Here is a 14,779-nt window from a genome sequence, read left to right as displayed (position 1 = left end):
AAAAAATCTAGGAAATTATATTTCTCGTAAAGCCATCATTTTCAAGATGGCGTCCAATATGACTGCCAGGAGCTTAAATGGCTTTATGATACTGTTCAACCTAGAAAGGTGGTTTTGGTGTCTAAAACTAGGTCTTAGGGTTCAAGAAATATGGCTGAATCAGTGAAATTACCATCAGTTAATTTTTTATTGCCAAATCAAAGATGGTGTCCATCCCATGGTGATGTTCCATTGTACTAAATTATGTTAAAAACAACAAAATATTGCAGTTGTGTGAGGGAATCTGTGAACTTCGTGAACGTGATTCATATGGGGACCTGGGGGGGGGGGGCATTCATAGGTGTAGAATCTATTTCTAATGTTAAATTTTGACTTGCTGGTCAGTCTTTGGCCTATGTGCTAAAGGTCAGGTCAAGGTCTCTCTCGCACCTTATCGTCCAACCAGGTGTCCAAGCAGGCAGCAGATATGGTCACTGGTTGACATGTACAGCAGGCCCTATTCACCTCACAATTGACATGGAGCCGTTTGTTGACACCTTGCAGGTATATAAGCTCTATAATGTAATTGTGCATCCCGGTGGGATGCATGTTATACAGTCATTCTTCAGCTGCATTGCAAAACTGATGCAAGGTTCAGCACTGGAAGTGGAAATGCATGTGGTTGCAGAACATGACAGGCAAGTTCAGTGGTCAGTCCTGAGTGTATCAGCAGCACTCTGAAGTGGTTTCTATCAACTTGGCCAAAGACATTTGAAAAGATACAGCAGTAGCCTACCTGGACACTGCACATCTCCATCCTAATGGCTGACAGTGGGTAGACAACTTCTTCCTACACTTCACATCCACCAGTTTGAATGCGCAGGGAGACACATTGACATTAACGTCACCTTTTCTCTCATGAAGCACATGACTGAAGCACTTCTTCCATGCTGGCCATGTGCAGTGTGCTTGATATCTAACCCAGTGCCTGCTGAAGATGCATGTGCTCCATGCCATAGCATAGAGGCTAAGCTAGACCTTGTCTGTCGGCACCATGATGGATTATGGATCACTGTCTCTGCTGACCAGTCTGGGGAGCAGACTGCCATAACGATCAGGAAAGATGCTGTCATGATGCATGTGAGTGGAGTGGACTGAAGCCTTCCCCAAAATGTGCAGAAACAGAGGGAGAGTTGAAGCACTGGTGTGTCTTGGTCATAAAATATTGGGGTGTAGGATTCCTCACACACAGAAAGATCATCTCTTCAATCCCATCCTTGGCTAATTTGCCCCCATGCTGTTGTGAATAGTAATGTCCTTTACCCACATGAGATGTCATCATGAAGAGTAAGAACATTAAGCAGAAGCCGTTGAGCATGTTGTACACCTTCAGTGCTGACGATAGATACTGCATTTAGTCATGATGAGGCAGACATCACCATGAGTTCCTATATCCCTGATGCAGCCATCTCTGGAAAGGGTGTGATACACATGCTCAGTGATTACACTGATGTTCTTGTCCTGTTGTATGCTGTGTATTGGGGTGTATCAGGTGGACCTACAGTGTAAAGTATAGATGGAGCATTGGGATGGGACAGTCTTATATGTATGACAAAGGCAAGATCAGAGCACACTACACTTTGCTGGCAGGGAACTTCCCAGGCTACCCTGATGTGCTGGGTGAGGTGGGTGCCACAAGTCAATGGCCCTTCCTCCAACACCGACCAACCTGTTGCACCACATGTGGGCTCATTTATTTACAAGTGATGTTGTGGAAAGTGGCAGACCACCAAGCCCCACCTGACAAGTCGTTTGATGTCACAAAATTTGGATAGGAGATCTAGGATATTCTTGTTCCTGTCATTGCTAAGGGTGACCCCACCGTCAGAGCTATGTGACATGGTGCAATATCAATCTAGGGCACAGAGAGTGAGAAGTACATCACTGATGTACTGTAACTGCTCTGGTGAAGATGGTTACTGATGATATGTTCAAGCTACAGATGAGGAGTGATGTTAATAAGGAGGATACTTGTAAGGATGAGGTAGAACAGGATGTGGGTTGGAGAATACAGATGTAGTTGCAAAAGATACATATTTGACATTAGATTATATCATTTTACATTCATGTTATTATGAATACCAGTTCTTGTGACATGTTAATGACACTTTTCACAAAACAAAATAGTGAACCATGAATGTTCATCAAGTTGTTTCCATTTGTTGTTCTCCCAGAGGTCAATTATAACCTTGACCTGACCTTTGACATGATTGACCTGATATTAAAAAAATAACATCAGGAATGGATTCTACATATGAAAACCCTAAAAAATAGGTATTAAACAGAGGTATTCTAAGACAAGCGGATTAAAAGTAAAAAATTGCCAGGCGTGTGTTTAGTGGCCATTTTGGATATTTTCTTACCCATTGCACTATATTCTGTTTATTGAATTTCATAATACATTTCCTTAGAATCTAACATGGTTTTAAATCTATAGGTAATTTACAAAGGAACCCTTTGTGTTCCATCTTTCATTAAAACCAAAGTACATCTTATGTCACATATAGTCACTATGTTGTCACTGCCTGTAATAGAAAAATATTCTAGATATGCAAATTTTAACAACCTTTCTGGACAATATATAGTCTGAGCTTTATCCCAACCATTTTTCAGAGAGAGAGGGTCAATAATAAGAGAGAACCATCAGTTTGAAGTAGAATGCTTCATTCGGATTTTGAAAACTGTGTTTTGGCTTGTGGTTATAAAAGGAGTGATAACACACAGATAGCTACCACCGATGCACATCACATTTTTCCTAGCTCTAGGGGTGTATACCTACCCAAAAATCACTTTGAGAATTATTCCCCCCAGATGGTAATGATGACCCCATTTTTGGGGTCCTGGCTCACGGACTATAGTTGCCAGGGTTTAATTTGTTTCTTTTTTTGTACAGAGGGGTCACCCTTGCTTTTTTGAAATCGTTAGGGACCCGTCCCTGTGTGATGGAGAGGTTTATTATGTGGGTAATGATTGGAGCAATGGAGGCGGCTGAGTCTTTTAGAAATTTGGCGGGGATATTGTCGAGGCCTGTGGCTTTGTGTTGATGAAGAGCACTCAATTTTTTAAACACCTCTTCTGTTTTCACAGGGGAGAGTTTAAAATCATCTTTGCGTACACCTGTTTTTCGTAAAATGAGTCAACATACTCTTCACCATAGCACCCAGAGTGAGGGGGTAGCTTTTCAACCAAATCTGAGGTTATGGTCGTGAAGAATATGTTGAGGATTTTACTCACTTCATGTTTGGATGTGGTGAGAGTGTCATTGTTTCCTAATGTTTTAATTATTTTAAGTGGTTCTCAAATATTTTCATGTCATAGACCCCCAAATTAATATGCATTTGTCCACAGAACCCCCATCTGAAAATATGTTGTGCCAGGGACCCATGTACCAGATTTGTGTTGTTAAAATGTTTCAAAAAATATTCAAAATGTGTCTTTTCCCCCCCCAATTCTTTTCAAAAACAAGTGGGACACTAATGTGTAATGCCTACTAAAAGTAGTAAAGGAGTACCTTCAGGTGGCTGCAATTCAAAACTGGCCCCCTTAAAAGTCATAACCCAGTTAAAGTTCTCATGTAGCCTCGCAGTTAGTTGCTCGTAGTTGCTTCTTTTGGGTCCGGGTACTAAAGTATAAGGCTTGTTTTCCTAGACCAGGGGTGGGCAACTTCGTAGATGGTGAGGGCCACAAAATTTCCTCAATCACTCTGGGGGGCCGCATTGTTTATCGGCAGGGACCCCCCGTTGCCAAAACGGTCCGGGGGGGGGGGGCGGTGCGCCGGTTCGGACCAAAATGCCAGGGCTGAATTTTGGTCCCAGCCCGCCCCTGTTTATCGGCACTCTCGCCAGTAGTACCCCATTACTCAAAAAGCCCATAATAGTCACATATGTGATAAATAAGGGATATTAACTACCGCCAGTTGCCCATCCCTGTCCTAGACCTACTGCTTACTTATTTCTCTCGCAAAACCTGGCAACGCCGGCCAGTGGGAACAATAATCCAGAACAGCCAATGTTTCTCTGTTCCGGTACGGACGCGTTTGAGTGGAACACACAGAGAAATGGCGCTCTGCCTTTGGTTCAGTGATTAATTATTAGCGTCGTCGTTATTATTATATATTATTATTATCATTAAAACACCAACTAAACAGGTAAGACTGATAAACAACGGCTTTATTAAACATGAGTTGTATGTCTGTGGTTACATGTAATTCAGTGTGTGCCTTCAGTTGACTGTTAGCTGCTAAGTTGCTAACGGGAGCTAACAACAACAACACGGTTCTCTGTGTTACTGATTGATTGGGAAATGATTCTTACAGTAACTAAGTACATTTACTCAAGTACTGTACTCAAGTACAGTTTTGAGGTACCTTTGCTTTACTGGAGTATTTCCAGTTGTCAGTACTTTTACTTCTACTCCACTACATCTCGGAGGCAAATATTGTACTTTTACTCCACTACAATTATTTGAAAACTTTAGTTACTTTGGAGATATATATTATTACATTATAAAACCACGTTAGCACCATATCATACCAAGGCTATTTGAAAATAGCAGATCTACAAGCTCACACTGCTATTTTCAAACATTTTAGTACTTTTACTTTTAGTACTTTAAGTATATTTTGAACACAGGCCTTTTTCTTGTAACAAGAGTATTTTTATATTGTGGTATTGCTACTTTTACTTAAGTAACATATTTGAGTACTTCTTCCACCACTGAATTCTTAAATATGCATCATACATCATTGATATGTTTTTTAAATGAAAATCAGGTTTAGATGTCTCTCTCTCTCTCTCATCCCCCTGTAAGTGAAATGCAAATGAAACAATATGAGCACTCCATGGTAGGCAGTGGTGTAAAAAGTACTATTTTTTTTAAAACTTAAGTATCAATACTGCAACGTAGAAATACTGTTACAAGTAGTCTGTGATTAAAAAAGTACAAATTGTACTGTCAAAATTATGCAGAATGTCCCATTTCACAACTTTTCAATTGTTAAAATATATAAAAATCTTTTGAAAATAGCAGATCTACAAGCTCACAATGTGTCGCATTGTCAGCTTGGGGATCTGTTATTTTCAAATGGCCAGACTTTATATAGGGCTGAAGTGGTTAATGTATGTTTTGTAATAATAATCAAAATCTACGATAGGGCTGGAGGGGAACCTTGTATTGTCCAAAGCCGTTACTTCTCAGGATAAGGGGAAAAAAGGCATGTGCCCCAATGCAGTGATTCATTCTCTTGGTTTGCATTAGGCCATGGACCCCAATCTCTGAGGGTACATGGAACAAACCTCTTTAAACTTAGCATCCATATGTATGGATAGACCCAGCATAGCTTTGTTTACAATCATGGCTGTCTTCTTATGGTCAGGGATGACTGACCTGACAAATCATACCATACACAATGATGTGTGAGAAATGAACCAACTGTTTGTTACAAATCATGATATAGTGTGTCTAAAGTATGACTATGAACATGTGATTCTGCGTCATTCATATAGGGCATAGCAGTGGCGGCCATTCTCTGGTTCCACTTCAAAATACTCAATGCATTTTTCCCATTGTATTTTGAAGTGGAACCAGAAAATGGCTGCCACTGCTATGCCCTATACTGTATAAAATACCATAATATAGTCAGCAAAGCTGCATCGACAACGTCAAGCAGCTTTATTTTTTGTTCTAACAAATGTTCAGATTTGTGTACGTTGCTTACCATTACACTGGTGTAAATAGCTATGTATGCATGTCATTTTCTGAGCTAGGTAACACAATTCACTACAGTAACAGACCACTAAAGACTCATAACCTTGAACCCCCAGCATCCCCATTCTGGGGGGCCAAACATAGATCTACAAGCTTGTTGTGAGCTTGTAGATCTGCTACTTTTGGTGAATCGATTAGTATAGACTAGAGTGAAATAAGAGTTTACCAAATGCGTTCTTTACAGGTCAGTTTCATCAAGTATAGAAGGTGTAGGTGGTGCTGAATTTGCAGCTCAACAAAAGCTAATTCCTAGTGAATGACGGAGGACAATTTCACGATAAATTAAAATCTCCACGATTATTGTGAGTGGGTTTTTTATCACGATAATAACCATTTATATAGTTCCATCCCTAATAGGGTTTAAGTGGTTCATGTGCAGTGGTGGAAAGTAACTAAGTACATGTACTCAAGTACTGTACTTAAGTACAATTTTGAGGTATTTTGTACTTTACTTGAGTATTTCCAATTTCCAATACTTTTGCTTCTACTCCATTACATCTCGGAGGCAAATATTGTACTTTTTCTACATTTATTTGAAAACTTACAAGTTACTTTGCAGATATAAATTCTATTATAAAACATACATTAACCACTTTAGCCCTATTTTATACCTAGGCTATTTGAAAATATCTATCGATCTACAAGCTTGTAGATCTGCTATTTTCAAACATTTCAGTACTTTTACTTTTGGTTCTTTAAAGTCCATTACTTTTGTACTTTTACTCAAGAACATTTTTAACACCAGTCTTTTAATTGTAACAGAGTACTTCATTGCAGTATTGATACTTTTACTGAAGTAAAACATTTCAGTCCTTTTTCCACCGCTGTTCATGTGCTATCTTATAAAAAAAAGTTCGAGCATGCTAATTTCCAACTACCGTTTCTATGTTCTGTTGCACCACACACAGACTCTTCATGGTTTTTGCCGAGCCGGCACCGTCCCCGTTGACCCTCCAGTGGCAGAATGAGACGCATGGGCCGCAAGCGTAAGAGCAGCTCCCCGGACACATGGCTGACGGCCAGCAAAGCTCTGAAGAAGGACGAGAGGGTTTGTAACTCGCTGCTGTCCACTGAGGTCGATGGGCACCAGAAGCAGAGGTCTGCTCTCCCAGGTACAAATGAGTCGAGCCGTTTAGCTTTTTTAGCGTTGCTCCAATACCGATATAACCGTATCGGAAAAGGCTGCCGATACTGCCGTTAATCGGCGAGTATGCCAGTCTATGCCGATCCGATAGCACGTCATTTAGCACATGAAGATATTTCATAATAGTAATACATATTTGACGGAGATCTCCGTAAAAAAAAAAAAAAAAAGATAACGCGATCCAAAGATAAATATAGTTCTTGAAAGATTAGTGCTTAAAAATTTTTGCAGAACCTACAGCCTGTTTTAGAAAACTCCTGGCAGTGAATGTGTTAAATGTTTTTTGAATAATTAAAAAAAAAATCAAAATCATTTTTTCCCCTCAAACTATTAAGTCAGGTGTCTTGAAATCGACAGTGTCACTGTGGCTATTTACAACCACGAACAGTCCTTGCTTGTTTATGTCTGTCTATCAGACATTGTTTCAGTGACGCAACACTGACCACTTTCTGTTGCTCCCAAATGAAGTCAGCGACTCAGCATGGGTCGGTTTCTAAACTTTCTGCAGCTAGTGTTAGTTACCCCCCCACTCCCAAAGCATCGCTCCTCATTGTAGGCAACATGGCTCTGGGACAGAGATAGTACACAGAGATGCTGCTAGCCCTGCGTCCTGCGTCTCTGACGCACATTTTTAATAAAGGACGCATTAAACCAACCATCACAGCGTCCACGGGACGCATACAACCAAAGCGAGCCGCTAGCCACGCAGCCGTGCTCTAAACCGAGCCACGCAGCCGTGCACCACACCGAGCCGCGAGCCGCGCCCAAAGCGAGCCGCAAGCCGCGCACCAAACCGAACCGCGAGCCGTGCACCAAACCGAGCCGCGCACCAAAGCGACCCGCGAGCGCACACCAAACCGCGAGCAGCAAAGTGAGCCGCGAGCCGCGCACCAAACCGACCCGCGAGCCGAAACACCGACGCGCGACACGTCGTTTTCAGATCGTTATTTTCGGTGGGACACAAGCATAAATCATTTGAAGGGAATCCCACTTTTTAAGAAGAAAACACCAGAGCAATAAATACTGCCGCAAACATCTACTTTTCTTAAACAAATATCTCTGCTCCGTTTACATTCTCTTCCACAAAGTGTTGTTGTTCTTTAGTTCCTATCTATCTCTGCTCCTATGAAGTGTACATTATCTTTTTCATATTATTATTAGGAACTTTATATTGTAGTTTGTACCCTGTATTCTGAGTTTGTGACTACAACAAGTAGCAAAATAGAATGTACATTAGGACAGTGGTTCTCAACCTGTGGGTCAGGACCCCCAAGGGGGCTCCCCACATGATTTGGGGGGGGGGGGGGTCCCCAGATGACAGTGAAGTCACAATTTAAGGACTTTTAAGATATTTTTAATACCTCAAGAAAGAAAAGAAAAAAAACTATTACTGCATCCAAACTAATCAACAAACTATACTATAAATACGGTCAAAATTGTGAAATAATATAAGAAAAAGGCGATCTACAAGCAAGGCGTTGTGAGCTTGTAGATAAAAAAAAACTGCTATTTTGACTATGTATCTGTGGAACTGAGTTAAACTAAATTAAATGCCTCAACTCCTAATTCCAAGCGCTTCTCAGGGTGGGGGGGTCCCCAGTTCAAATATGATTATTTTGGGGGGTCGCTGCCTGAAAAGATTGAGATCCACTGCATTAGGATATAATGTACACAGTCACACACACATAGAAGATATGGAGATTGGAGATCAAAGAAAACGATAGAAGGGGGGGGGGAGACGTGTAATTGGGGACCCATAAAATGTTTCTGGGACCCATTTGAATGACCACCTGTGGGTCCCGGGACCTAGGGGTGTGCCGATACACTAATTTCACCAAACGATACGATACGATATTTGGCTCACAACTTCGATACGATTTCGATACGATACGATACGCACTTTTTTTATTATGAAAAATATATGGGGGAGAAAAAAAGCAAATGCAAACAAATAATTCTGTTTTTGCATTATTCAGATATGCGAACTTGTAGCTTTTCAGCTACAATAGCCGTTTTGAATCAAAATAGGGCAATAGTGTGATACCTGACCCGAAAAAAATACATGTTGTCACCCTTTTCACCTCGGGGCTGTTTGCATGCCTGATTATTATTATTGTAAAAAAAAAAAAAATGTTTTTTTTTTTTTTTTTTAAACGATATTTCTTTTTTCTCAAAACGATACATATCGTCACGAAAACGTATCGCGATATATCGCGGGACGATATATCGGCACACCCCTACCGGGACCCATTACATTGAAAACCTAGCAACATCACTGAGTACAGCGTGGAATTCACTGCGCACGTAGCTCTATGTTTGGAAAGCTCCAGCTACGGCCAGCGTGGATAAATGCCTGCTAATTAACAAGGCTTATTGAACAGCTGAGAAACCTGCACATTTAACCACATAGAAAAGTATCGCAAATGAACTACAAATGTTTATGCTGAAGTCTGTGTCCTCCAAGGTTTTCTCTAGCTCAAGAACTTGAAATGATCTTAAACACCAAAACAAAACACTCTCCAGCAAGCCTATGGTGGCCTATGTTACTGAAACTCAAAAATAGCAGATATGCAAGCTCTAAGAGCTTGCAGATCTGCTATTTTTGTATAGCCAAAGTATAAAATATGGATAAAGGGGTTACAGAGATGCGTTCCCGGTTTGAATGGGTTAAATGTTTTCAGAACTTCATAGATAGATTGGTGATATGTTTGTTTGTTTGTTTGCAGCTCCAGGCAGTGATGGGGAGGAGGAAGAGGAGGATGTGGATTATGTCCGTCCCTCTCAGTGCTCCTCTGGTGGTCAGGAAGAGGACAGAGAGTTACACCTGTTCATCACTGTGGGTGAGTTGTCTTGTGCCCCCCCCACCCCAGTATGACCCAACTGAACACCCATCATCACATGACTGTCTGCCTCAGGACAGATGAGCCAAAGCTGTGGGATACAGAAGAGTACACATGACCTTTTTGACATTTAACCCATTTAGACCTGGAAAGCTGTCAGGCAGAAACTTTGTATCTTCAAGTTTAAGCCCTACTTCATCGCACAAGAGCCAGCGAATGTAAAAGACGCACAAATGTAGCGGGAAAAAAGCAGATCTACAAGGGTTGTGCGCTTGTAGATCGGCTATTTTCACTATTTTAAATTGTTTATAAAATAATAAAAAAGGAACGGCTTTGGACATGTTTAAACAAGGTTTAGCAACATGATTTAAAATGTTTTCCAAAAACCTAGGTTAGGATTTAGAAGTAATCGGCCTCTAAATGGGTTAAAGCTGCAGTCCTTAACTTGTTTTAGTGGATGCAATTGTATTTAACCAATAATATGAATGGTAGAGTCTATGTTAATACAATATAACTAAGACGACTGTAGTGGTGCTCTGCTGCTCTTCTATTTAGAAATGTATATCCTGTGGTCAGGTAGGACACCTACTGGTTGAGAAGAGGTACTGCATGCAAGGTAAAATCGCAACGTATCCTCTGCTCTAACAAACTCTCCCTTTTATATAGCACAATAGTAGCAATGTTGGCGCTCATGTGTGGGGGACCCAGATTCATAACCTGTCCTGGATAGGACCTCAAGCATCTCTGTCATTTTAAGATTTCTTTGGCTATTCAAAAATACCAGATATACAAGCTTGTAGATCTGCTATTTTTCTGAAATGTTTTAAAAAATCGTGAAAATTTGTGCTAATATTTGAATATATATATTTTTAAAGGGAACTTTTTGGACTCAAATCTTTGCTTCTGGGGGTCCCATTACAAAATATTTTGAGATGGGGGGTCTGCGGCCAAATACATATAATTTTGGGCGTCCTTGACATGAAAAAGTTTGAGAACCACTGATATAGAAACATACGTTTTTTTTTTAAACTGTAGGATTTAGAAGACATTTATAGAATCCCCAGAAGCAAAGATTTGAGTTACAAATGTTTGCTTTAAAAATATATATTCAGATATTTGCACAAATGTTCACGATAAAAAAAAAAAAAAAAGCTCATGCCACTCGATGCCGCGCTATGAGCTTGTATATCAGCTATTTTTGAATAGCCAGAGAAATCTTAAAATGACAGAGATGCGTTGCTGGATTGAATGGGTTAACCTCTTTCAACCTCATGCCCCTATTTTTCAAGTTATTGTAGGCAAATTCTGTCCAGAAATACAGTAGTGTTGTTGAGCTGCTATTTTCACTATTGTCTTACAACCAAGTATCAATGGCTTAAGACAAGTAGATATTACTGCTGTTTACTTTGATATAAAACTGATATTTTCTTATTCAAGCTACAATCCATACGTTTTGTCACTCCCAATGGAGAGGGGGAGTTGCAACAATGTCCCAACTACAATAAAGATGCATCTAGTGTATCTAGTGTTCAATACGGTGCGACATCTGCTTCAAATAACTTTATTGATATTGTCAACCAGTAGGTGTCCTACCAGACACAGCAGGGTCTATTTTTTACCACATTTTACCACAGTGGTTCTCAAAGTAGGGTGCAATTTTACATCAAGGCACATTGATGTAAAATTGGCCTTTTTTATATTTAGAAAATGTTCTTAAGCGATGTGAAGTATACACGAATCCACGGAGCGCTGCCCTGTAGGTGGCACAATCATTGCTGCGGTGTCAGTCAGCTGCTGCTGCGGTTCTGTCCGTCTGTTGACGTTAGCAGAGCAGCCATAAACTAGCCTACTGGCACCTGACGTAGGTGGTTCGTCCTGATTTTCTGTACATCTTTGTAAAGTTAGTGTTAGTAAAAGTTAGTAAAAAGCAGGTAAAAGAGTAACGTGAGCAGTCAGTGACTGCAGCTGACTGACACCGCAGCAATGGTTGCCTACAGGGCAGCGCTCCGTGGATTTGTGTATACAAAATAGTAGTTACAGTTTACAGTTTACAGTTTAGGCATTTAGCAGATGCTCTTAATCCAGAGCGAATTACAGTAAGCAAGGACACAAGACAATACATCATAATACACATGATTAGAACTTGATTGGAACATGCTTGAACATTCGACTATTAAGCCCTAATATTTCTACAATTGCTACAAAACCTGTATATCCAGTCATTTTGGACAAGGAGTTGAAGGGTAAATTTATGTCTGATAATGTTCCGTGCATTTTCAAATAATATATACGTACTTTACTTATTGTACCATTCTTTTTTTATTTATTTTTTATTTTGGAAAAAAACATTGAGGCGCCCACTCTTCCTTGGTACCCGCTGTTCCTGTATCCACTAAATCGACCTTTACGGTTCCATGTGGTTCCATTTGTTATGGGGGTCCTTGCAATTACACATTTTGAAAACCACTACTCTACCATACAGATTAAAACCTTCCAAATAAGTTGAGGATTGTAGCATTTAAGTTATCGTCTCTCTCGGACAGATGACGGAGATGGTGCTGGAGCACACAGGACCAGGGAGCAGCAGGTAGATCCCAGCAAGCCGTGGGACAAGGATGCTGAGGACGGCCTCTCCAGCCTGGAGAGCTGGTTGCCTAGCGACAGCGAGCCCAGCGACGACGACGATGAGTTTGGCCAGTTGGACATTGACCTGGAGAGGAAGTCCAGAGAGCACAACCTGACGTCGGGGAACATCCGCTCTATCCTGCACGTCAGTCTCTCCTATACATGCTTTTATATTTTACACACAGTCACTTAGAAAAAGCAAGGTCTTATGCACACCCGATCAGCGCAGAGACAGGTCCGTAGGCTGGGATAAGGACAACTTTATTTAGGCCAGGTTTCGATCAATAGACCTCAGAGAAGGAGGTCTATTGACGAAGTTGCCTAGATAATGTTATATTATCTTATTGTGCAAGTGTAGACGGTGTGCCGGTCATTTGATTGTATTCTACAATCATATTAAAAACACAACATTGCCAAAATGTTAATAAATAGAGCAAGGATTGGTGAATGAACCTCTGAAGTATTTTTTTCCCCTTGATGTGAACAAACCTGACAGTAGACTGTTTGTCTCTCTCCTCAGGAGGTTATAACCCATGAACACGTGGTGGCCATGATGAAAGCAGCCATCAGAGAGACCCAGGACCTGCCCTTGTTTGTGAGTGTCAGCATGTGTTTTTTTATCTGAAGGACATTGTAACTGTGAAAGTCCATAAAAGTCTGATCAGTATCAAACCTCGGTTCATAACATGTCTCTTATCCTCAAGGACCACAAAAGTCTGCCGTATTTGATTCTGTGCCATCTTACAATAAATGCACTGAATCTCTGTAGTATATATTAGGGCTGTTAACATTTCTCAGAAATGAAATTTGAATATTAGTCTTAAAAATAGACTAATATGCTCGGATCCAATAAAATTATATTTTTTTGTTTTTACAATGTGATACATTGTTTTTTGTATTGCCCTGTCAAATAAAGAGGGAGCAGAGGGAGTGCTGTGCCCTGCGTCGAGTCAGTCGGATATGCAGGTTAACCGCCAGAAAAGGCTCTGGGTCCGCTACTTAATTGACTAGGGGGCAAAATAATCTGTGCTCATGAATGAACTTAATTACAGTATCTTACTTGCAGGAGCCCAAGATGACCCGTTCCAGACTCAAACAAGTAGTGGAGCAGGGAGAGGTTTGTCTCTCTCAGAATGTTTGCAATCATTATTATTATTATTTACAAAGACATGACACGTTATGTACAAGTGAGACTAACGTTAATGTTGTGTTCAGATGCTGTCCAGGCAGTATTCAGTGAGATTACATTTACAGCTGCACGTGTCCTTGGTATGCACGTTGAAGTCAGAGCTCTTTCCTGCCCAAAATTCTGATTCCTCTTTCCTCTTAATTCCCATCCTACACATCAGTGGCGAGTCACTTATCTTTTGAAATGGAGTATTCTGGATTACTACTAGGATAGCCTCGATCTCCAGGCTTTTATTGCTTAGTTTTGCTAAAAAATAAAAGCCTGGCCCAACTATAGCCTGTACTGGGTATGAGGAAGTGTTTCATTTCCCAACCAACCAGAGTGCAGTGGGCGTCGCTCGTAATGTTGTGTTAACGGGGCGGGGGTTGACGGACAGATCGGTGAACCAATGGGATCAGGCGCCGTCTCTCGCCGGCTCTATACACACGCCCCTTTATACACGAAATCAGGAGGGTTGCAGCAGGCTACTACTAGGATATCTGGTAGCAATATCCAACCTGGCGTTCACAAAAAGTTATTTCTGTTTCCTACAAAAATGTGTCATTTTGTGCAGATTGCCATTTGCAGATTACATCGCATTTGCACGTCAAATTACTCATGCAATCAAAGCGCCTGTGTCTGACCATCTTTTGTGCATCTTTGTTACATACGTGTTTTTGTGCTCCTCTGTTAAAATCTCATCTACCCACCTAGGGTGCATGTTAACCCTTTTAAGACCAGGGAAGCATCTGTGTCATTTTTTTGTTTCTTCGGCTATTCAAAAATAGCAGATATACAAGCTCATAGCTTGTGGATCTGCTCGTGAAAATGTGTGCTAATCTTTTAATATATATATATTTTAAAGCGAACATTTGTAACTCAAATCTTTGCTTCTTGGGGTCCCTGGAACAAAATATTTTTAGATGGGTGTCAGTGGACAAATACATACATTTGGAGGTCCTTGAAATGAAAAAGTTTGAGCACCACTGATATATAGCAACATACGTTTAAACAAAAACAAAAACTGCTTCAGAAAACATTAGTAGAAGTAAAGAAGTAAAGATTTGAGTTACAAATGTTCGCTTTGAAAATATATATATTCAAAGATTTGCACACATTTTCCACGAAAAAAAAAAAAAAGCATACAAGCTCATAGAGTGCCGCGCTATGAGCTTGTAGATCTGCTGTTTTTGAATA

General features: G+C 40.5%; 1 protein-coding gene across 1 annotated transcript in view; it reads left to right on the top strand.

Moving 5' to 3' along the window:
* The first annotated feature begins 4,070 nt into the window (after nucleotides 1-4,070).
* The window catches only part of gon4lb (gon-4 like b), a 54,221-nt gene continuing 43,512 nt past the window's right edge, over nucleotides 4,071-14,779 (top strand). The window contains exons 1-6 of the mRNA XM_080427058.1: nucleotides 4,071-4,186; nucleotides 6,714-6,917; nucleotides 9,676-9,789; nucleotides 12,333-12,559; nucleotides 12,935-13,009; nucleotides 13,481-13,531. Coding sequence (XP_080283184.1) covers nucleotides 6,770-6,917; nucleotides 9,676-9,789; nucleotides 12,333-12,559; nucleotides 12,935-13,009; nucleotides 13,481-13,531 — 615 coding nt within the window. The 5' untranslated portion in view covers nucleotides 4,071-4,186; nucleotides 6,714-6,769. The remainder of the gene's footprint in view (nucleotides 4,187-6,713; nucleotides 6,918-9,675; nucleotides 9,790-12,332; nucleotides 12,560-12,934; nucleotides 13,010-13,480; nucleotides 13,532-14,779) is intronic.

The sequence above is a fragment of the Gymnoscopelus braueri genome (assembly GCF_963280865.1).
Source record: "Gymnoscopelus braueri genome assembly, chromosome: 4".
NCBI classification, from domain to species: domain Eukaryota; kingdom Metazoa; phylum Chordata; class Actinopteri; order Myctophiformes; family Myctophidae; genus Gymnoscopelus; species Gymnoscopelus braueri.
This window is presented reverse-complemented; position numbering and strand designations above follow the sequence as displayed.